At 42.8% G+C, this 25,259-nt stretch overlaps 1 protein-coding gene across 3 annotated transcripts in view; it reads left to right on the top strand.

Annotated features, from left to right (window-relative positions):
* The window catches only part of NOL12 (nucleolar protein 12), a 44,918-nt gene extending 21,727 nt beyond the window's left edge, over nucleotides 1–23,191 (top strand). For all 3 annotated transcript variants that reach the window (XM_075833640.1, XM_075833642.1, XM_075833641.1), the window contains exons 6-7: nucleotides 3,057–3,145; nucleotides 22,218–23,191. In XM_075833640.1, the coding sequence (XP_075689755.1) occupies nucleotides 3,057–3,145; nucleotides 22,218–22,383 (255 nt within the window). In that variant the 3' untranslated portion in view covers nucleotides 22,384–23,191. The remainder of the gene's footprint in view (nucleotides 1–3,056; nucleotides 3,146–22,217) is intronic.
* Nucleotides 23,192–25,259: the final 2,068 nt, after the last annotated feature.

The raw sequence follows: 25,259 nt of genomic DNA, 5'->3' as shown, positions 1-25,259 counted from the left end.
ATAGGCTCTGCTCCGGGACGCTGCGGAATTACCTGACATCGCTGCCCATATATGGACAGTGTGTCAGGGTCTTCCCAAGAGCGGAGTACCGGGCAGAGCGCTATTATCGGCTCTGCTCCGGGACTCTGGGGAAGCCTCTGACATCGCTGTCCATACATCGACAATGATGTCAGGGGCTTCCCCAGAGCAGGAGTCCCAGTGATGTCAGGAGCACAGCTGGAGTCTCAGGAAGAGCCTACTAGCGCTATGCCTGGGACTCCAGCTCTGGGGTTGCCCCTGACATCTCTGTCCATATATGGACAGTGATATCAGGATCAGAGCTGGAATCCCAGGCAGAGTGCCAGAAGCGGCTCTGCTCCGGGTCTCCAGCTCTGGGCAAGCCCCTGTCAGCACTGGGGCGGCCTCATCTACAGAGGGCACTGGGGCGGCCTCATCTACAGAGGGCACTGGGGCGGCCTCATCTACAGAGGGCACTGGGGCGGCCTCATCTACAGAGGGCACTGGGGCGGCCTCATCCACAGAGGGCACTGGGGCGGCCTCATCTACAGAGGGCACTGGGGCGGCCTCATCTACAGAGGGCACTGGGGCGGCCTCATCTACAGAGGGCACTGGGGCGGCCTCATCTACAGAGGGCACTGGGGCCTTATCTAGAGGTGTGTTGCATTATCCACAGAGGGCACTGCGGCCTTATCTAGGGGTGTGTTGCATTATCCACAGAGGGCACTGCGGCAGCATCCACAGAGGGCACTGCGGCACTATCTAAAAAGGGGCTGCCCAATCTTGACATGTGTGCTAACTGAGCCGCCGGACTGCATTTAGCGACACTTAAACTGGAAAGCTGGATTGTTGAAATAAGCACGTGGAGAAATATCTCAAATTTTAAACCTAGCGCTATTATTATAGTAATGTAGTATTATTATTCTAGTAATATAGTGTTCTAGTAGTTCAAATAACTAATTGATTAACAATAATTTTGTATTGTATCAAATTTGAAAGTAATGCGGCCCGTCAACTTCCCATTTTTTCTATATGCGGCCCACTAACCCGGCGGAGTTTGAGACCCCTGCACTATATGAACAAAAGTATTGGGACATCTACACATTACACCTACGGGAGCTTTTATGACATTCCATTCTAAATCCATAGGCAATAATATGGAGTTGGTCCCCTATTTGCAGCTAAAAGCGGCTTCCATCATTCTGGGAGGAATTCTACAAGGTTTTAGATGTTTGCCCATTCATCCAGAAGAGCATTTGTGAGAACAGACACTGATGTTGGACACGAGAGCCTGGCTCGCTATCTCTGTTCTAATTCATCCCAAAGATGTTCCATGGGGTTGAGGTCAGGACTCTGTGCGGGCCAGTCAAGTTCTTCCACCCCAAACTCACCTAACCATGGCTTTACGGACCTTGCTTTGTGCACTGGGGCACAGTCACGCTGGGAAAGAAAAGGGCCTTCCCCAAACTGTTTCCAGAAAGATCGAATTGTGTAGTTGTCCAAAATGTCTTGGTATGCTGAAGCGTTACGGTTTCCCTTCACTGGAACTAAGGTGCCTAGGCCAACCCCATAGCATTATCCCTCCTCCACCAAACTTTACAGTTGGCACAATGCAGTCAGGCAGGTAACGTTCTGGCATTCGCCAATCACAGATTCATCCATCAGACTACTAGATAGAGAAGTGTGATTCGTCACTCCACAGAACACGGACCCATGCCATGAAGCTCCTGGTGCACAATTTTTGTGCGGATGTTAATGCTAGAGGAGGTTTGGACCTCCTAGTTATTGAGTCGGCAGACCACTAGCAACTTTTATGCATTAGGGTTGTCACAATATCAGAATTTGGACTTCGATATTTCTTGTAGTATTGCGATTCTTGATACCAAAACGATACTTTGCCAATAATAATACAAAAAAAAAAAAGTTCTTCCATTTTTTCGGGCGTGATGAATTTTGAACTTCTATGTGCCTCACATTATTCGTAATTAACCCCATCATGTTTCGAACAGTCATAATGGACAACATTATTACTTTATCTTTTTATTTTTAAACATTGCTGGCATATATCTATATGCCAGTATATTCGCCTGTGTACTGATAGTACACAGGCACTTGTTAGGACATACCTAAGTATGTTCTAACCACAAGAAATATGGTGTGACCGCCCTGGGGTCCTTCAATGGACCCTGGGCTGTCTGCACATATATGGTATTTCCCTCAATTGTCAGGATTCCCCCTTCTCATTTTCCTCTTGAATGCTTTGATCGCAGCATTCAAGGGAATAGCGGTGAAGATCAGATCTTCCTGGAGCTGGGCTGCGTAATACAGCCCTTGCAGTCATCATGAGCTGATGCGGCCGGCGCCGCACTAATGAGCGGTGGCGCCGGCTCTGAAGATACAAAATGGGGGGGGAGGTTTTGCAGTGCGCCCGCCATGTTCTTTCTTCAGTGCCGGTGCTCATTAGTGCAGTGCCGGCCGCATCTCCATCACGCAGCCCCAATCTAACTACATTCATGTGTGTTATTACTAAGCTTTGCAGCCTCGCAGATTAGTCTCAAAATACATGAATTAACGATATTTAACAGTTTGGTGCACGGCATAGAAATAGTATCAATGTTTCGAAGCATCTTGCAACCCTTCTGTGCACACCGCTCTGCAACTTTACATGGTCTGCCACTTCGTGGCTAAGTTGCTGTGGTTCCTAAACGTTTCCACTCCGCAATAGTACCACTCACTGCTCATTGTGGAATAATTAGAAGGGAAGAAATTTCACAAAATGACTTGTTACAACTATTACAGTACCACGCTGGAATTCAGTGAGCTCTTTAGGAAGACCCATTCTTACACAAATGCTTTTAAAGGCAGACTGCACAGCGAGGTGCTGGATTTTATATATGTGTCAATGGGACTGAATGAAAAAACCTGAATTCAATGATTAATAGGCGGGTCCCGATAACTTTGTCTGTATGGTATATGTATAGAGGAGGTTAAGAATAGCAGAGAATTGTAGGTTCATTTAAAAAAAATTTGTTCATTTCATCTGTGTATCTTTCTTACAGAAGGAAGATGAGGAAAAGGATAAAGATGAGCAGTCCAAATCCATAGCTCCTCTACCCAAAAAAGCTGGAGAGCCACTTCTTTCTAAGAGGTAAATACTTTGTCAGGGATGTAGATATGTACAATCCATATGTCCATCTTTAATAGATATGAATCGGCAGACACAGAAAAATCATCCCAAAAAATATGTTCTACCTTGGAAAGGCCATTTAAAAACATAAAATGAAATTATGTTAAATAAAGCCAAAGATGTAGGGAATCTATGACCATATTTCTAATAACCACTTTATGAATACTGGGTTTAATACCTATGAAGCAAATGGTAAACCAGTAGCTGTTAGGGTCAGGACAGAAATAATGCCACTACATTTCATTGGTAAAACTAATAAATAGCGCTGAGCTCCCGCCTACCCCCAACATGTTTTGCTGCCTTTGCAGTGTTATAAGTGGTTAGGGTCACAGTGTCGTGGCACTGATCGGGGTACCAAACCAAAGTCTAGAGCCACTACAAAGACCAGCTTTAGCTCTGGAGGATTTCAAGCATCACTGCGTTAGTTTGATTTCAATAAACCCCTTGTAAAGCTTCATTTTCTGCAGGGGGAATGGTCAGTCACTGGTTGATTCTCTTGCCCCCTACTCTGTTCAAGTTGTTGTTGGGATGCGTTGTCAGAACAGGGTTGTGTTCATTTGTCAAACACTTTAATTGAGGACATTTGAGCTGGTAGTAAATAATGAGCTACGCATGTAACCAGTTTGGTTTACAGTAACTGATAGATGGCCCAACGGAAATATTCTCTTAATAATGTCCTGTATATGTATAGTCCTATGATTTAAAAATAGTTGCTTGCAGAAAAACAGGTGTTTCTTTTTTTTCTGGCAACGTCGAGCACCATTGTGGAGGATAAAAACTACTGAGCTGTATTCGTCATTGTTTCTAGAGATGGAATTAACCCCTTCGCGCTCAGGTCAGTAATAGTACGTCCTGCTAAGTAGAACGTTCGCGCTCAGGTCAGTACTATTACTGACCTGAGTAAACACGGCGCCATTTAATCCCGGCGCGTGCTTGAGCTGTGATAACTGCTGTTTCTGACAGCACGCTATCACAGCTCAATACTCCGGGACCAATTGAAGTGGTCCCGCCCCGGCGATCGCTGCTATTGGTTAGTTAGTGACTACTAACCAATAGCGGCGATCGCATACATCATTTCCTGCCCCAGACTCCACATCCTGCCGCACCCGCCCTGAACTTCTCTGTTGGCGTAGGAGATTTGTTCAGAGCGGTTGTGTAGGAGAATTGTGCTAAAAAAATATCAAAAAAAGTTTCAAAAACTTACTTTTTTGTACTTCCCACTTGCTCCATCCACTTCCCACACCTGTCCTCCTCCTCCTCCTTGTGTTCCCCTTGTCACCCCCGTTTTTTGGTCAGTGATCTATAACTGACCATTGCTTAGTCTTCAGGGCCACATTTTTTGGTCCCTGTGGATTATTTTTATTTTTTTTCTTCTTTATAAAATACAAAAATAAAAAAAAAATATATAAAAATTTATAAAAATTTTAAATTTTTTTTTAGAAAGTTATCATCTAGCTAGTTTAGTATTAGGGTTAGTTAGTGTTAGGGAACAGTCAAAAAGCGTAGTGAGGTTTAGTGTCAGGGAATTTAGCGTCAGGAATCCGTCACCGTAGTTAGTTTTAGCGTTAGGGATCTATCACTGTAGTTAGCTTTAGTGTCAGGGAATCTCAGAATACTCTAGTTTAGGTTTAGTGTCAGGAACCCGTCACCGTAGTTAGGCTTAGTGTCAGGGAATTTCAGAATTATCTAGTTAGCTTTAGTGTCAGGGAATCGTCACCGTAGATAGGTTTAGCGTTAGGGAAGTTAAAAAAAATCTAGTTAGCTTTAGCGTTAGGAACCCTCGCCCTAGTTAGCTTTAGTGTTAGGGAAGGCCACTTGTTCTCAAAAAAAAACAAAAAATCCAAAAAGAAAGTAGCATCTTATTGCTTTGAGTTAGGGATTTATTTATTTTTTTCCTGTATACGTAATACACGTGTCTCATCACACAAATTACACGTGTCGCACAAATAATAAAAAAAGATGTCCCAAAGGTCATTTTCTGCTGAAGAGGCCTATGCATTCCTTGCCTCCGACACAGACTCGTCGGATGGTGAGACTCTTTTTTTATTTGTCAACCTCCTCATCTAGTGATGAAGAGGAGGGACCACCTAGGAGACGTCCCAGGACATCCACCACACTTGAAACCCCCGAGAGAAGTGACCCCGTCGCAGTTGAAGCCCCAGAGCGAAGTGACCCCATATGGACCCCCACACCAGAAAATTATGAGCCCCAAATCCCCGAGTATACGGGCAGTCCGGGGATCAAATTTAACACGGCAGGGTTCAGTGAGATGGACTTTTTCAAGAAGTTCTTCACTGATGAATTTATAGAACTAATGGTCTCCCAGACAAATTTATATGCCCAACAATATATTAGTAAGAACCCCACATCATTTTATGCCCAATCCAACAGGTGGACCCCTGTAGATGCAGCAGAGTTGGGCAAGTTCTGGGGACTTCACCTGAACATGGGGCTTCTGAAAAAGCCGTCCATTAGGACCTACTGGAGCATGGACATCTTGTACCACACCCCGATGTACCGTATGGCCATGTCCAGGATGCGTTATGAGGCAATACTTCGCTTCTTGCATTATGCTGATAATGAGCAGTGCCCACCCCGAGATGACCCCAGTTATGACCGTTTATATAAACTGAGACCCCTATTAGACCATTTCAGTGCCCGGTTTGCCCAAGCATATACCCCCGAGAAGTGTATTTCCATTGATGAGTCCTTGGTACATTTTAAAGGGAGGCTTCAATTCGCCAGTACTTGCCAAGTAAGAGGGCAAGGTATGGCGTGAAGATCTATAAGCTGTGCGAGAGTGCATCAGGGTATACCTACAAGTTTAGGATATATGAAGGGAAGGACAGCAGTATTCAGCCCCCAGAATGCCCCCCCTTACTGGGAATTAATGCAAAAATTGTGTGGGATTTGGTGCACCCACTGCTGGACCAGGGTTACCACCTCTACCTGGATAATTTTTATACTAGCGTCCCACTCTTGAAGTGCCTTGCTTCCAGAAGTACTGCGGCATGCGGCACTGCTAGAAGAAATCTGAGAGGCCTCCCTAAGACTCTGCTTGGGCAAACACTCAGAAGGGGTGAGAGCAGGGCACATTCTAGCACCAACATATTGTGTGTCAAGTACAAGGACAAGAGAGATGTCCTTGTATTGACAACAATACATGGCCACACCAGTACCCATGTACCTGTATGAGGTACCAGTACAGAGACCCTCAAACCAGACTGCATCCTGGACTACAATAGGTACATGGGAGGGGTGGACTTGGCAGATCAAGTCCTGAAATCCTACAGCGCCATGCGGAAATCGAGGGTGTGGAATAAGAAGCTGGCCGTGCACATCATACAGATGGCATTGTACAATGCGTACGTGCTACATCGATGTGCAGGTCAGAGGGGAACTTTCCTGGAATTTCAAGAGGTGGTTATCAAAAACCTAATATTTAGGGACCAGGAAGGGGGGGCACCCAGTACTTCTGGAGGCGAGGCCACACGCATCGTACCAGGGCAACACTTTCCAGGAGAAGTTCCCCAAACTGCCAAGAAGGGAAAGAATCAAAAGAGGTGCAGAGTCTGCACTAAGAGGGGGATAAGGAAGGACACAACATACCAATGTGACACGTGTCCTGAAAAACCAGGGCTCTGTATGAAAGATTGTTTTAGAATTTATCATACATCCCTTGATTTTTAATTTACACCAGTTTTATTACCCTGATGCACTCCGCACAGCTTATCCCCCTCATCTTTCCCTTCTGAGCCCTGCCGTGTGCCCAGGCAGCTGATAACAGCCACATGTAGGGTATTGCCGTACCCAGGAGAACCCACATTACAATTTAAGGGGTGTATATCTCCGGTGGCGCATGCTGGGCACAATATATTGGACACTGAAATGGCATATATATATATATATAAAATTGCAAATCTCACACTGCACCATCTGCTGCGCATTATCTTTTACACAGTACCTGTGGGGTCAAAATGCTCACTACACCTCTAGATGAATGTCTAAGGGGTGTAGTTTTTAAAATGGGGTCACTTCTCGGGGGTTTCAACTGTACTGGTACCTCAGGGGCTTCTGCATACATGACTTAGCACCAGAAAAGCTCCAGTAGGCCAAATGGTGGTCCTTTCCTTCTGAGCCCTCCCATGGGCCCAAACAGCAGTTTATCACCACAAATGGGGTATTGCCGCACTCAGGACAAATTGGGCAACCAAATGGGGTATATTGTTCCCTGTGAAAATAAGAAATTGTGATAAAAAATGACATCTTATTGGAAAAAATATCATTTTTTTCATTTCACAGCCCAATTCAAATAGATGCTGTGAAAAAACTGTGCGGTCAAAATGATGACAAAAACCATAAATGAATTCCTTGAGGGGTGTAGTTTCCAAAATGGGGTCAATTCTGGTGGGTTTCCATTGCTTTGATACCTCAACACCTCTTCAAACCTGGCATGCTGCCTAAAATATATTCTAACAAAAAAGAGGCCTCAAAATGCACTAGGTGCTTCTTTGCTTCTGGGGCTTGTGTTTTAGTCCACGAGCGCACTAGAGACACATGTGGGACATTTATAAAAACTGCAGAATCTGGACAATACATATTTAGTAGTGTTTCTCTGGTAAAACCTTCTCTGTTACAGAAAAAAATTTAATAAAATTGAAATTCAGCAGAAAAAATGAAATTTGCAAATTTCATCTCCACTTTGCTTTAATTCCTGTGAAATGCCTGAAGGGTTAAAAAACTTTCTATATGCTGTTTTGAATACTTTGAGGGGTCTAGTTTTTAAAATGGGGTGTTTTATGGGGGTTTCTAATACATAGGCCCCACAAATCCACTTCAGAACTGAAGAGGTACCTTAAAAAAAAGGCTTTTGAAATTTTCTTAAAAATATGAGAAATTGCTGTTTATGTTCTAAGCCTTGTAACGTCCAAGAAAAATAAAATAATGTTCAAAAAACGATGCCAATCTAAAGTAGACATATGGGAAATGTGAACTAGTAACTATTTTGGGTGGTATAACCGTCTGTTTTTCAAGCAGATGCATTTAAATTCTGAAAAATGCTATTTTTTCTAAATTTTCTCGAAATTTTGCAATTTTTCACAAATAAAGACTGAATATATCGACCAAATTTTACCACGAACATGAAGCCCAATGTGTCACGAGAAAACAATCTCATAATCGCTTGGATAGGTTTAAGCATTCCGACGTTATTACCACATAAAGTGAAATATGTCAGATTTGAAAAATGGGCTCTGAGCCTTAAGGCCCAAACTAGGCTGCGTCCTTAAGGGGTTAAAGTGGTATTCCCAACTGAAAGAGTTATGGCATATCCACAGGATATGCCATAAATGTGTGATAAATGCAGGTCCCAGCTTTGTCTGGACATTGATAGGATATTGTATTTGCTATAAACAAATAATTTAAAGTTATGGTTTTAATTGCTTTAAGTTCTTTGTCCGCATCCGGATTAGAGAATGGATGGAGATGTGCCTGCTTGCACGGCTGTTTCTGTAACTCCTATAGGAATGAATTGAGAGAGCCACGCATGTGTGCGGCTACCACTCCATTTATTGTCCACCTCAATCAAGTGGCTGTCTCAGCAGGCGGGTCAGGGGCCGATATTTATTTGCATATCCCATGGATGAGCCATAAATGTTTGTTAGGAATACTCCTTTAAGAGACTTCCAATGATATACTTTTTCAGTGATTGTGCAGGCTACATAGATAACTTGTCAGCATCATTCTATAAAGTGTATAGGGCTCCGCTTCATTATCAGACACTGCCTCGGTAAAAGAACTGATGATTGCAGGAGAAAAAATAAAATAAAAATTCCTGTTTGTGATCAGTTTCAGTTTTTCTTTATTTCGCTAACTCTAAATATTCATGTTGCTCATTTTCCAACCGTTCGGTTCAGTATATAGTTTCTGAACCGATTTCATAGTGAGGTAATCTCTGAATCAGAAGACTTCTCTCCACGTATGCTTAACCTTCCCTTATGTATTGGGTAAATGTCTATACATCGATTCCCTAATGTATATCCATTACCAGATTCACTCCCTTTATGACAGTTAGCAAATAAAATAACAACTGCAACAAAAATAAAATTCCACTTGGCTTCTCTGTAAGCCTTCATGAGACAGACCGTGTTCATGCCATGGTAAAGTTAAAATTTGTTTACCTGAAATTTTAATTTCCTGGAGGGTGAAGGAAGCACAGGATGGGTTAAGCTCCTCTCGTGTCTGACTGGACAGAGGACTAGAAATAATTAGCATAATTAATTATATGACCAATTGACCGCCCCATAAAGACCCCTGACACTCGTGTAATTTTTAGCAATTCAAATTTATTAAGGGAGGTAAAGTAGTGCTCCCTTCGGACTCCAGGAAATGAAAATTTCACTTTCCGAACTGTCGTTCAGGCAACCCAGAATGGGATTTATAGAGGACATCTCTCGGGGGAATTATGATATTTATTTTTTCAAAAATAATAATGGCTTTATAGGGCACATTATGAAAATAGGCCAACTCCACCGCAGGAGTCAGCAGTGAACTTCCTATAAAGTTGCTCTTGTCATGCTCTTACCATAAACCCCAGGGGCATACAATGTAAAACTGTGAGATCTCACTGCTCTGACTAAAATGGGGTGCTGTATATAGCCGAAAGACCTGGAAGTTGCAACTGAGCCAGTCTGCTGTGCTGTTCACTGTTCCCATTATGTGGACTGTTGTAATACAGTTAAGATTTCTCTTCACCCAGAAAAGTCATGTCGTACTACCTGGACAGATAAATGTTCCTCTCTGCTTGTTGGTGTAAAAATCTGTCTGCATGTTTTCCGTCTGAATGACCACTGATTTGTACTTCAAGAGAAACTGGAAGTGGAGTAGTGCAAGCCTGACTGCCTTTAACTCTTTCATGTTGGAAGACTAGAATCTGTCCTCTTAAGGCCACTTGTTCTGGACATACTTCCCTAAATAATAGGCTCCCCAATCTTGGGATAGTCAGCACTACTTGAGGAAATGACAGATAACTCCTCTGCGAGAGCCTTCCCTGCACCAGCCACCACCGTAGATCTTTCTCGGTATCTAAAAGAATGCATATCCTTTTTGTCCAGACCCCTGTGACTGTTGTTTCTATAGGTATTTTGTTTTGTAAGTTCCTCATGTAAAATCATCCAATGGCACTGCCTCCAGAGATCTTAGGAGGCACAACACTCATCGCTGAATGTACTGAGATGATGGACTGCCTCAACATGGTCTTGACTCCCGCTACTAGATTCTACACTTGAAGTGCCTGAGGCCATGGGAAGGACATAAGTGAATTTTTTTTCCTCGTCTAGTTACGGGAATATGTAGATAACACATCATAAACGCTGCAGAAAGAACAATGACAATCTTCTTAAATATCCTCAAATGATAGGAGAGACCAAATGGCTGGCAAGTGAATTGAAGGTGTATGACTTGGCCTTCCAGGGACATGGTTACTCTGACAAATTTTGTGTGAGATCTTAAAGGGGTTTTCCAGTCCCTAAAAATTGATGGTCTATCCTCCGGATAGGCCATCAATAGTTTATGGGTCGAGGTCCAACTCCTGGGACCCCCACTGATCAGCTGTTTTAAAGGGGGTGCAGCGCTCGTACTACCAAGCTATTGATGGTATAACCTAAGGGTAGGTCATCTGTTTTAGGGACTGGAAAACTCCTTTAACCGCTTCCCGACCGCCCACTGTGTCTTTGATTATAGGAAAAAAATGAAAACCTTAAAGTACACATATTTGGTATCCCCGCGTTCGTAACGACCCAAACTATAAAAATATAATAATATTTTTCCCGCATGGTGAACACCAGAATCCCTTTTTTGGTCACCACCCCACCCAAAATATAGACTAAAAAGTGATCAAAAAGTCGCATGTACTCAAAAATAGTACCAATAAAAACTACAACCCGTTTCGCAAAATGAAGGCCCTTACACCGCTTTTTTGACTGAAAAATAAAGTTATAGCGCTCAGAATATCGTGACACAAAAAATAAATTGTTTTATAGAAAAGTGATTTTATTGCGCAAACACTACAAAATATAAAAAAAAACTATAAGTATGGTATCGCCGTAATCGTATCGACCCGCAGAATAAAGTAAAATTGTCATTTATATCGCTGAAAAAAAAAGACAAAAAACATTGTCAGAATTTGTTTTTTTTTTTATCACCTTGCTTGCCAAAAAATCTAATACAAAGTAATAAAAAAATCGCGTGTACCCTAAAATAGTACCAATGAAAACTACAGATTTGTCCCGCAACAAATAAACCCTCACACCGCTAAGGTGGCGAAAAAATAAAGAAGTTCTGGCTCTCCGCATATGATGGCGCAAAATGTGCAGAGTGTTCCAAAAGCGGATAAGATCGGGCACCATTTCTCAGTGCGACAACGGCCACACATCTGTGAATTATTTATTTATTACCGCAATATTATACCCTCTTATTATGCCCTGATGTACTCCGCACAGATTACATATGCCCCCACGTTATCAGCTGAAATACCAGCAAATCCCCAAGCAGAAACATTACCACGCAAAATCTACATGCCGAAAGCCATATGGCGCTCCCTTGTTTCTCATCCATACAGCGAGCCCAAACGCCAGTTTACGTCTACATATGACATTTTATACCCAGGAGAACTCGCTCAACTTTGTATGAGGTATTTGTCTTCAGTAGCACAAACTGGGCACAACATGTTGTGCAATAAAATGGCATATTAGTGGAAAATTTGAATTTTGACTTTGCACCATCCGCAGCGCATTAACCCCTTCGTACACCACGACTTAATAGCATGTCGTGGTGCGGGTGGTTATATATGGAGTGGGCTCATGTGCTGAGCCCGCTCCATGTGCTGCAGGTGTCAGCTGTGTATTACAGCTGACACCCGCGACGAATGGACAGGAATATCGGTCATGCTGTTACAGGAGCCTGTAAAAATGACGTTATACTGCAATACATTAGTATTGCAGTGCATTGTACCAGCGATCTAATGATTGCTGGTTCAAGTCTCTTAGGGGGACTAATAAAATGTGTAAAAAAATAAAATCAAAAAAGTACATAAAGTTTAGTGGAAAAAAAGATATAATATATTTTAAAGTTTAAAAAAAAAAAAACCCTTTCCCATTTTTCCTCTAAAGTAATGTAAAAAATACACAAAATAGGTATCACTGCACCCGTAAAAGTCCGAACTATTATAATATACCATAATTTAACTCGCACGGTGAACGCCATAAAAATGAAAGAATTTAAAACTCCAAAATCGCTGTTTTACCCTTTCACCTATGATAGCACCCCTGGAGAGACGTCCCATCCGCTGGACAGGAAACCTGAGGATATAAAAATGGACACACCTCTCCACACACCCAGTCAGGTTACCTGTCCTCCGCATGGAAGGATTGTCCTGAGGAAAAACACTTCTCCCGGGGTTGCAGACCCCCTAGCAAGGTCTTACCTTATTCCACTAGGGGTGCTCTGGAAGGTATAAGTCTCCTTTGGAGGGAGCAACCTTGAGTCTGGTACAGGTACTCCCTCCCGGTCCATCGCCTCCCTCCCCTCCCGGTCCATTGCCTCCCTCCTGCTGCTGCAAACGGAGGTGGTTTAAGGTCCACACTGTGGTCCTTCCTCTGGCGGGGTGCGGATTCCCGGGGTCACGTTCGACTCTGCCGGACCATGCCCAGCGTTGGCGGCTTTCCGGCGCTCTCACAGGCACTTCCGCCGCGGTGATGCGTCCAACACTCCAGGGGGCGGTGTTCCGGTGACCCACGTTGGGAGGAGGGCAGTCCAGTGTCCGGAGCCGAGGGCCTCCCAGCCAATCCATGGCCTATTTAGGCATAAAACAGCAGGAGCTCGCCACAGTCTTCTTCCTCCATTATGGAAACGCCAGGAGAAGCACCAGGACGCACTGACCGCTCGGATGCCAAGTCCTCCAGTCCGGTACTTGAGGACGCCAGGAATATGGGGTAATATAAAAAAAAACCTCTTCCTTACCTAATACTGTTCCCTTTCTGTTGTACATATGTTTAGGCCAGGGATTGTCCTAGGAAAAAACAGGATAATCCTCATAACAAGGAATGTGCGATATGTAAAAATAAACTTGCATCATCCTATAACAAAAGGCTCTGTCAGAAATGTTTAGACAACATCATCTCAGAAGAGTCTACAAACTTAGCCACAAGTATCAAGGATATTGTAAGGGCTGAAGTTAGGAACTCACTAAAGTCCTTTAAGAGGAAAAGAGATCCTCCGTCCGCCTCTTCCAGCAGGATGGATTCTGATTCCTCAGCTGAGGAGTATCCTCAACTAGGTGAAGGGGAGTACAGCTCCTTTGATTCCTCAGGTGAGGATGAGTGAGAAAGGAATTTGTTCCCAACTGAGGACATAGACCTACTCCTCAAAACAGTTAGGGCGACTATGAATATAGATGATCCTAAGGAACCTCGGTCCGTCCAGGGCATAATGTTTCAAGGCCTAGGACCTAAGAAGAATAGAACCTTTCCTATCCATAGAAACATAACTAACCTCATTAAAAGAGAATGGAAAAATCCTGATGGGAAAACAAGTATTCCCAAATTTCTCAAAAGGAAGTATCCTTTTGAGAACAAGGTATGCAAGGATTGGGACAACATCCCTAGACTTGACGCTCCAGTAGCCAAGATTTCAAGGAAACACTCCCTTCCCTTTGAAAATCTAGGCTCCTTGTCTGACCCTATGGACAGGAAGGCCGACTTTTACTTAAAAAAGACCTGGGAAGCTTCGACGGGGGCTTTTAAACCAGGCATTGCAGCCACTTGTGTGGCTCGCACAATTGGATCTACATTTAAAAGACAAGACCCCTCGGGATCAGATCTTGGCCTCCCTTCCAACACTTTCCAAGGCCGCAGATTTCTTGGCAGACGCCTCAGTAGATGCTGTACGCCTTTCCGCCAGATCAGCGGCCCTGTCGAATTCTGCTAGACGAGCTATCTGTCTAAAAACCTGGAAAGGGGACACTGGATCCAAAGGGAAGCTGTGTGCTATTCCCTGCTCAGGAGATTATCTTTTTGGGCCCCCGCTTGATGACCTGCTGGAAAAAGCATCAGATAGCAAGAAGGGGTTCCCTGCACAAGCAAGCCCAACAAGAGATTCCTTTCGTCCCAAAGGGCCTAATAACAAAAGACCTAACCCTAGGGGACAGGACTTTAGATCCTCATGATTTACTAGGAAGAATAAGTCCTTTATCTTCAGGCCCCAGAAGGACCCTAAAAATAGGGTCCAACAATGACGCCATAGAATCTACGGTGGGGGGGGTCGTCTTTCCCGGTTTCACAAGGATTGGCAAAAAATATCAGCAAATCCTTGGATTCTAGGAATCCTAAAAACTGGGTACGTACTAGAGTTCAGATCTCTTCCCCCCCAGACAGACAAGGGCCCTAAGGAGCCCAACCAACAAAAGATCCTAGAAATAGAAGCCCTGTCACTCATAAAAAAAAAAAAAGGAGTCCTAATTCAAGTTCCAAGCATAGAGACAGGTCAAGGCTTTTATTCCCCTCTCTTCCTCGTGAACAAACCAGTAGGAAAACACAGGGTCATTATAAATCTAAAAAAATGAAACCTTTTATCTGACCTACAAAAAATTCTGCATTTCATCAACTATAAATCTCCTCTCCAGGGATTGTGTGATAGCCTCGATAGACCTAGAGGATGCTTACTATCACTTACCCATATGTCATCATCATCAAAGATACCTAAGGGTAGCAGTGACACTCAACGGATCTGTAATTCACCTACAATACAGAGCCCTCCCCTTTGGCATCTCACAAGCCCCAAGGGTATTTTCAAAACTGATAGCGGAAATGACCTCTTACATCAGGATGAACGACATTCTCCTGATCCCATATCTGGACGATTTCCTGTTGGTTGCAGAAACATCTCAAACCTTGACCCTACAGATACAAATAGTCCGCGATATACTAACAAAATTAGGGTGGAACATAAATTTAAACCCATCAAAAAGATGTGTATCCATAGGAACTCTGCTAGACTCCTCCAAGCAGATGTCCTTCCTTTCAGAAGAAAAAATCAGTCCCCTGATAAACAGGATATCAGAGATCTACCTGAGCCATATGACATCTTTCAGGAAAGCTATGTCAGTCCTGGGCCTCATGACATCATGCATCCCAGCCGTACTATGGACTCACTTCAGATCCAGGCCACTACAGTGGAACATTTTAAATCAGTGGGACAGGAGCAGTCTCTCCTTAGACCAGCCCTTACACATCTCGAGAAATTGTTGTTCGCTCTTTTTGTACTTACCCTGAAAATCCGAGGGAACAGCAGTTTAACTGCCTGGACGTAAGGAGTTTCCTAGTCCAATACCTAGAAATCACTATAAAGATTTAAGAACCTTAGAAAATCTGTTTGTCCAGTTCCAAGGTCCCAACAAGGGTTCGACAGCCAGTAGAACCACTATAGCAAGATGGATTAAACATGAAATAAATGTTGCCTATGTAAGTCAGAATCTCCAGCCTCCAGAGTTCTTTGGAGCCCACTCCACCAGGGCTGTATCCACTTCCTTGGCTGAGAGAGCAGAGGCATCCTTGGATCAGATATGCAAGGCTGCTACATGGAGCTCTCTTCACACCTTCCTCAAGCATTACCAATTACAACTGCATACAGCCTCTGACTTGGCCTTTGGTAGAAAGGTGCTACAAGCTGTGGTCCCACCCTAAATTTTGACTTCTATTGTACATCTCCAGGTGTGCTGTCATAGGTGAAAGGGTAAAAGATTGATTACTTACCGGTAATCGGTTTTTCATGTACCTATGACAGCACCCCTCTATTACCCTCCCTAATTCTTGTAGCGTATATAGTCCTCAAAGTTGAGTGCCAACTTTACATAATAAACCAAACTAATTCTCATCCTGAGTTCTTCCTAAGACTGGGTGTGTGGAGAGGTGTGGCCTTCTTTTTTTTTTTTTTTTTTTTTATATATCCTCAGGCTTCCTGGCCAGCAAAATGGGATGTCTCTCCAGGGGTATTGTCATAGGTTCATGAAAAACCGATTACCGATATGTAATCTTTTCCATTATTCATTGTAAAAATTAAACCTTTCTAGGTTTTTTTCAGAAAAAAAGTAGATTTTCATTTTCACAGACAAACTTCAATAAATATAGTAAAAGACCTGTGAGGTCAAGATGCTAACTATACCCCTAGATAAATTCCTTGAGATGTGTAGTTTCCAAAACCATGTCAGTTTTGGGGAGTTTGCACTTTTTTGGCAGCATAAGACCTCTTCAGACCTAACATAGTGCCTAAAATATATTCTAAAAAAAGGAGACCCCAAGATCTTCTAGGTGCTCCTTTTGCTTCTGAGGCCTGTGCTTCAGTCCATTACCACACTAAGGCCACATGTCGGATATTTCTAAAAACTGCAGAATCTTGACTATAAATATTGAGTTGCGTTTCTCTGGTAAAACTTTCTGTGTTTAAAGACATATTTTTTTTATTACAAATGAATTTTGGCAGAAAAATAAAATTTGTACATTTCCCCTCTACTTTGCTTTATTTCCTGTGAAACGCCTAAAGGGTTAAGAAACTTTCTGAATTCTATTTTGAATACTTTGAGGAGTGCATCTTTTAAAATGGGTGATTTATGGGGTCTATCTAGTACATAAGGCCCTCAAAGCCATTTCAGAACTGGTCCTTTGAAAAATATCCTTTTGACATTTTCTTGAAAATTTGAGATATTTTGCTGAAGTTCTAAGCCTTGTAACGTCCTAGAAAAATAAGTGTTTTACAAGCAGATACATTTAACCCCTAGGTGCACCACGACGCAACTGTACGTCCGAGTGGCCAGTGTCTTAGCGCACCAGATCCGTACAGTTACTGCGCGGTTCCCGGTGCACACTGTAGGAGACAGTGTGCACCAGGAACCGGGAGGCCAGCTGTCCCCGACCGCTGACACGCCACTATTGCCGATCAGCGGCTCATTTTTGCTGATTTCGGCAATTAACCCCTTAAATGCGGCAATCGATTGCAATCGCCACATTTTAGGGGTTTCTAGCACATCGGCAGACCTCACAATGAAATCGTCAGGTTTGCAGATGGCTAGCATGGAGACCGGAGGCCAAATAATGACCTCCGTGTCTGCCATGTACGGAAGTCTATCAGGACCAGCCTCCTGATAGACTTCCTGTCCGAGTGACAGGACGTTCGCGATACACACTGTCGGTGACAGTGCCGGTAACCGTGTACATAGGGAACTGGGAGGTCAGCTGTCCCTGACAGCTGAGACTCAACTGTTACCGATCAGCGGCTCATCGCCGCTGATTTCGGCAATTAACCCGTTAAATGTGGCTCTCTATTGCGATAGCCACATTTTGGGGGTTTGTAGCACATCGGCAGCCCCCATGCAATTGTAGGGGCTGCTGATGCGTGAGATGGCACCCGGAGGCCAGACAACGGCCTCCGGGTCTGCCATGTATGGAAGCTTATGAGGACCTGCCTCTAGCTGGTCCTCGTAGACTTACTGTCAGAGTGACTGTGATGTCACACTGACAGTTGGAATACATTACACTACCTAGGTAGTGTAATGTATTCTAGCAGCGATCAGAGCTGCAGGTAAAAAAAAAAAAAAAAAGTGTAAAGTCAAGAAAAAAGTTAAAAAAAGTTAATTAAAAATGTTTTACAAAAGTGTAAAAATACATTTTATTTTTTTTCCTATAAGTCTCTTATAGGAAAAAAATGAAACCGTTAAACAGTACACATATTTGGTATCACCGCGTTTGTAACGACCCAATCTATAAAACTATAATATTGTTTTTCACAGACTAAGGCCTGATTTACACGAGCGTGTGCGTTTTGCGCACGCAAAAAAACGCAGCGTTTTGCGTGCGCAAAAGGCACTTGACAGCTCCGTGTGTCATCAGTGTATGATGCGCGGCTGCGTGATTTTCGCGCAGCCGCCATCATAGAGATGAGGCTAGTCGACGTCAGTCACTGTCCATGGTGCTGTAAGAGTTAACTGATCGGCAGTAACTCTTTCAGCACCCTCGACAGTGAATTCCGATCACCATATCGAGTAACCTGTTTAAAAAAAAAAGAGGTTCGTACTTACCGAGAACTTCCCGGGCGTTGCCTTGGTGACGCGTCCTTGGTGACGCGCCTCTCGACATCTGGCCCCACCTCCCTGGATGACGCGGCAGTCCATGTGACCGCTGCAGCCTGTGCTTGGCTTGTGATTGGCTGCAGCTGTCACTTGGACTGAATTGTCATCCCGGGAGGTCAGACTGGAGGAAGAAGCCGGGAGTTTTCTCGGTAAGTCAGAACTTTTTTTTTTACACGGTCACGTATATTGGGATCGGAAGTCACTGTGCAGGGTGCTGAACCAGTTTAACTATTTCAGCACCCTGGACAGTGACTGTCTCCTGACGTCGCGTACCGCAACATTTTTTGCCGGGTTCGGTCAAAACGAGTTCGGCCGAACCCGGTGAAGTTCGGTTCGCTCATCTCTAAGACACTCCTTTTGGATGTTTGTAAACAGAAAAGCACGTGGTGCTTTTCTGTTTACATGCAGAGTTTGACAGCTCTTGCGCGAATCACGCAGTTCGCACGTCGTGGTTTTCACGCACCCATTGACTTCAATGGGTGCGTGATGCGTGAAAAACGCACGATTATAGAACATGTCGTGAGTTTTACGCAACGCACTCGCGCTGCGCAAAATTCACGCATCGTCTGCACTGCCCCATAGAGTAATATAGGTGCGTACGACACTCGTGAAAAGCACGCGCGTCGCACGCGCGTATATTACGCTCGTGTAAATGAGGCCTCACTCCAATAACTAGCAAAATACCTGTCAGGTCAAAATGCTAACTATACCCTTAGATAAATTCCTTGAAGGGTGTAGTTTCCAAAATGGGACCACAAGACCTCTTCAAACCTGACATGGTGCCTAAAATATAATCTAAAAAAAAGCAGACCCCAAAATCCTGTAGGTGCTCCTTTGCTTCTGTGGCCTGTGTTTCAGTCCATTAGGGCACTAGGGCCACATGTGGGATATTCCTAAAAACTGCAGAATTCTATAAACATTGAGTTGCGTTTCTCTGGTAAAACCTTCTGTGTTAGAGTTTTGTTTTTGTTTTTTTTATTTCGGCAAAAAAAAACATTTGTACGTTTCTCCTCTACATTGCTTTATTTCCTGTGAAACTCCTAAAGGGTTAAGAAACTTTCTGAATGCTGTTTTGAATACTTTGAGGGGTGCAGTTTTTAAAATGGGGTGATTTATTGGGAGATTCTAATATATAAGGCCCTCAAAACCACTTCAGACCTAAACTGCTACCTGTAAAAATGGCCTTTTGAAATTTTCTTGAAAATGTGAGAGATTGCTGCTAAACTTATAAGCATTGTAATGTCCTAGAAAAATAAAAGGTCGTTCACAAAACGATGCAAACCTAAAGTACACATATGGGGGATGTTAACTAGTGATTATTTTCTGTGGTATTACAATCTGTTTTATAAGCAGATACGTTTAAATGTAGAAAAATGCAAATTTTCTCAAAATTTTGGTGTTTTTCACTAATAAATATTGAATTTATTGACCAAATTTTTGTTACGAGAAAACAATCTCAGAATGGCTTGGATAGGTAAAAGCATTCCCAAGTTATTACCACATAAAGTGACACACATGGCAGATTTGAAAAAATCTGCTGTGCCACAAGGTCAAAACAGGCTGTGTCCTAAAGGGGTTAAATTTTGAAAAATGCAAATTTTTGCAAATTTTCACTAAATGTTACTATTTTTCTCAAATATTAAATTTATCAACCAAATTTTTCCACTAACATAAAGTACAATATGTCACGAGAAAACAATCTCTGAATCGCTTGGATAGACAAAAGCATTCCAGCGTTGTTACCACATAAAGTGACACGTGTCAGATTTGAAAAAATGGGGCAGATCCTGAAGGCCAAAATGAGCTCGGTCCTGAAAGGGTTAAGATTCTATTATATGAAGATCTGTGTTTGTGAGGAAATCATTTATTTGAAGAATTGTGATCAGTGGGGGTGGGCCATGGGGGCCGGCATGGGGGATGAGGAGACTGGCAGGCAGTGCAGGAGCTCCGAGATAGGAGGAGGGGGCGTGTACAAGCAAATACGACATTCCATGTGTCTGCTCAGCCAGTACTTCCTGCTGTGTAGAGACACGGCGCGCCATCGTCTCTGTTTACAGGCGGCAGAAGAGGAGGCAAAGCTCTGAAGAGCTCATGAAATATCCGCCGGCCCACTGCCTGTAAATGTAGTTGATGACGCGCCGTGCCTTTCTCAGCCGGAAGTGCTGGCTGAGCAAAGACACGTAAGTCACAGGAAATGAAAAATTTACCCTCGGTGCGGTCACGTGACTGCAGATCAGAACAGAGTAACGCTGCCACAGGTAAACAGACATTATATTAGAAATGTACTTAAATATGTCCAATTAAGTTAGAATATAAATACAATTTATTCCGGGACGATCCCTTTAACTAATACCACATGTTTATCATTGATATTTATCGTGTATCATGGATATCTTTTCGGGGTGCAGCCAGGCCATCTAGTGCTGGGGGAATGTTGTGTCAAGATGCTGGGCAGCCCGCCTTGTCGAACATTATGGGCTTGACTGATAGGCTGTAAGCCAGCATAGTGCACTACATGCACCCATGTGACTGACACTCTTATAAAAGCTACGTTTGTGTGCAATGATCATACTATGCAGCCACCCCCCCCCCCCCCTCATGAATAGTAGGCGTGTAAGTGGGTGTTTATCAGTATATTGCAACTGTGTAATCTACCGCTATGTAGCATTGTGTTTTGTCTGCGCCCTGTTGGATGGTGGTGTGTGTACCTCCCCTCATGAGTAAGTATGGCCTTTTCATATATATGGTTAATAGCATTCATGATTTTTACCCAATAGCGCCTCAACTTTGGACATCTGCAATACAAGTGTATAAGGTTTGCATTGCTAGAAAAACACTTTGGACATTCCGAGGTAGATCTAAGGCCCATTAGTGCCCATCTGCTTGGTGAATTGTCTAGTCTGATCAATAACCATTGAGTGGTTATGTGTGTGAACTTTTTTTTACATTTTGTTCTATTTTTTTTTAAAACTGACCCCTAATCTATTAAAATACCTGGGTAGTGGTTGGTGACATGAGTTTCTCATGTCACGTTCTATTTGTATCTACCCGGAAGCCCATTTACACATATGAACATTTCTATTAGAAGTCTGAATGTTCTAGAAAGATGACCTTTTGACCGCCCCATCGGCATGGACAAAAACAATGAATCTAAAATCCACAACTTCCATATTCCGAGGGTTAGCGAGATTGGTCACCATACTCACTAGTTGAAGATAAGACAAGACTTCAGATCTCACCGTTATACCCTGATCTATGAACATATCAAAGCTTTTTAGTCTACCTTCTATAAAGACTTTATCAATTTAATTTTCTTTTTTATCCAAAAGCTGTGGAACTGTGTAGTTGCGATCGTTATACTCCCAATCTCTCTAACCGCCTCCCGGAACATATACCTATGAATAGCCAGTGAAAACCTTTTTGTAGGCTGCTCTTGTTAGAGGGCCTGATTCCGAAAGCTCGACCAGTTCGTCAGACTTAGGATCTTTGCAAAGATCAACAGGACGCTGACAGAACAAGTCTCTTGACCAGTCACAAAAGTAAGTAGATTGGGTGACCAAATAATAGTCAAAATTTAGGATCTGCTAGTCCTCTCTCTAGTAGTGGATACATTGTGTTCTTAAGCTTCCACCTTGGTTTTTTTTCACCTTCCAAAGTAAGTAATTTATTATGTTTTCCAAACCCACGAAGTTTTATCCAAATAGGTGCATTGTGCAGAATATACATTATTTGTGGGATAATAATCTTTATTACAGCAACCCTGACCGATATAGATACTGTGCTGTATAGACTTGCCTTTTAGTTATGTAGGATGTAAAGTGACAGATTTTGCTAATTAAATATACTTTGTCTCCATAGGATCTGCACTCTCACCAAGTCTCTCCACGCTCGCAATCAACGTAAATACAACAAGCGCCCACAAAGGTTACAGGACAAGAAGCAAACCGCAGCCAAAACAACTGGACGTACAAGCAAAGCTCAGCGTAGGAGGCAAACTGGCAAAACTGGAAGGAATAGAGAGTAAATTGTATATCCAGCTTCAATCACCTACAGACTTTATAAGATGTGTCTCTGTGGAGTAAATTTTTTTCCTAAAGATTTGGTGACCTAGCACATTGCACCTAGGACAGTTCTGTAATAATGTTAAAAATGTGAGCAGAGACAACAGTATACTTGAGTTATTTTATTGTTTTAGCAATGTTTTTTATATATGCAACAGAGAATCTGATGGTAAAAGGTGTATATACTGATATATAAGTTCTACTGTTCTGTACTTGTATTTCTTTCTTGCCCATCGTCACTGTGTTTTTGGTTATACAACCTGTTCTGTAACCCATGATAGATAAGGGGGAGGGGACCTGTTGTTTAAAAGGCCCCCTGGGAGCTGGGAACAAAAGGTGTATAACCGGAGAGGCCGCTCCACTCTCACGATGCAGGTAACTGATAAGGAAAGTGGCAGTTATTAATATTGTATTCAGTTATTATTTGTAGAGGTCAGGGAATGATGTATGAGGGCCCATGTTACGTTATGTAACATATCTTTGCATATATATCACATTTAAAGAATAAGGGATTTTATCTGGCACATGTAGTGAAGATAATATTACTGCAGTGCATAGATAATTAAACTACTGCCTCTGTAAACACGACTCATCATGAATGCCTGCTCTGGGTGCTGCCCTTTTAAAGGGTTGGCACTTTGAGTGCTTTGTGAATACCCTTACTTCTATTTTTTTTATTTGCAAGACTTTTCATATAGTTGGATTACATGTAATTGCATCTATTCAGTCTAGTCGATGCTTGAAAATTATACATGAATTTTTAACTTTTTATATTTTTGTATTTGGTCTTGGTAAGTTATTCATAATTTAGCAGTGGAGTATTGTGTGCTTGAATGTTGCTATTGTAGCCTATTTAAAAGTATTTCACATCTTAACCCGTTAGTGACCGCCAATACGCCTTTTCACGGCGGCCACTAACGGGCTTTATTCTGATGCATATACCTTTTTACGCCACTGCATCAGAATAAAGTAAACAGAGCAGGGAGCTGTCAAATCTCCCTGCTCTCAGCTGCCAGAGGCAGCTGGGGGCGTCCCTGCTCTGCCGGGTGAGATCGATATTAGTATCGATCTCACCCGTTTAACCCTTCAGATTGGTGCGCAATAGCGTGCACCGCATCTGAGTTGTTTTTTTGGGATCTCCCTCTCATCCCACTGCCACCCGGCGATGAGATCGCCGAGTGCCTGTCTCCAACAGCAGCCGGGGGCCTAACTAAGGCCCCCAGGTGTGCCTATAGCGAATGCCTGCTAGATCATGCCGCAGGCATGACCTAGCAGATGCCTGTCCGTGTTAAACGGACCGGCAGTAATACACTGCAATACAAAAGTATTGCAGTGTATTATAATAGTGATCGGAGGATCGCATATTAAAGTCCCCTAATGGGACTAGTAAAAAAGTTTAAAAAAAAGTTTAATAAAGTTAATGAAAAAAAAATGAAAAACCCACTTTTTCCCCTTACAAACTGCTTTAGTATTAAAAAAAATGAAGTAAAAAAGTTACACAGATTTGGTATCACCGCGTCCGTAACGACCCCGACTATAAAGCGATTACATTACTTAACCCGCACAGTGAACGCCGTAAAAAAAAAAATAAAAAACAACGAAAAAATTGATGTTTTCTGTGAATCCTGACTTTAAAAAAAATGTGATTAAAAAGTCGCATCTACTCCAAAATGGTACCAATAAAATCTACATGTCGTCCCGCAAAAAAAAAGCCCTCATACAACTGCATCGACGAAAAACGTTACGGCTCTTCAAATATGGAGACACAAAAACAAATAATTTTGAAAAAAAAAGTGTTTTTACTGTGTAAAAGTAGTAAAACATACAAAATATATACAAATTTGGTATCGTTGCAATCGTAACAACCCGCTGAATAAATTTATTGTGTTATTTATAGCACACGGTAAACGGCGTAGATTTAGGAAGCAAAAAATAATGGCGTAATTTCAGATTTTTTTTCTATTTCCCCCCCCCCCCTCCAAAAAGTTAATAAAAGTTAATCAATAAATAATATGTACCTCAAAATGGTGCTATTAAAAAATACAACTTGTCCCGCAAAAAACAAGACCTTATACAGCTATGTAGACGCAAAAATAAAAAAGTTATAGCTCTTGGAATGCGACGATGGAAAACGTAAAAAATAGCTTGGTCATTAAGGTCTAAAATAGGCTGGTCATTAAGGGGTTAAAGGAGTTTTCCCACGAACAGCACTTATAGGGGATAAGTGTCTGATTGCTGGGGGTCCTGTGTCCCCCGTTAAAATGGAGCTGTGGTCGAGCATGTGTGCTTCCGCTCCATTCAATGCCTTGGGACTGCAGAGATAGATGTACTCATCTGTCCCATAGTGTTGAATGGAGCGCCAACATGCATTCTTAACCTTCATTTCATTCACAAACGGGATACCGCACACCTGCTCTCGTGTCGGTGGGGCCCCACAGCCATCAGACACTTATCACCCACACATATGATGGATGAGTGAAGTGGTGTTTGTGGGAAAACCCCTTTGAGGTGGCCATACCCATTAGAACTAAGCCCTAACCTGACCAATTAGGCTGTAAGATCTGACGACTATCTAATGTGTATGGAGCCATGGGAGATGAGCGGATCCCAGAGGTGTCTTGCTGCAGTTTATATCCCTCTCCCCATAGACATAAACATGCATTCTCAGCCGTGCATGTTTAGGGAATTGGGCATAAGTAGGTCCTTTTATTGGAGATTAAGTCAGGAAGACTGATCTGATTTGAACAGCGCATAATTAGAGTCCATTAGGGAGGCTAGATATCACTACCATGCTCAGGCGACCAGGGTAATGAGATTGTTGTGATAAAGATGTTGTTTA

Source organism: Rhinoderma darwinii, chromosome 7 (assembly GCF_050947455.1).
Source record: "Rhinoderma darwinii isolate aRhiDar2 chromosome 7, aRhiDar2.hap1, whole genome shotgun sequence".
Taxonomy (NCBI): Eukaryota; Metazoa; Chordata; class Amphibia; order Anura; family Rhinodermatidae; genus Rhinoderma; species Rhinoderma darwinii.
This window is presented reverse-complemented; position numbering and strand designations above follow the sequence as displayed.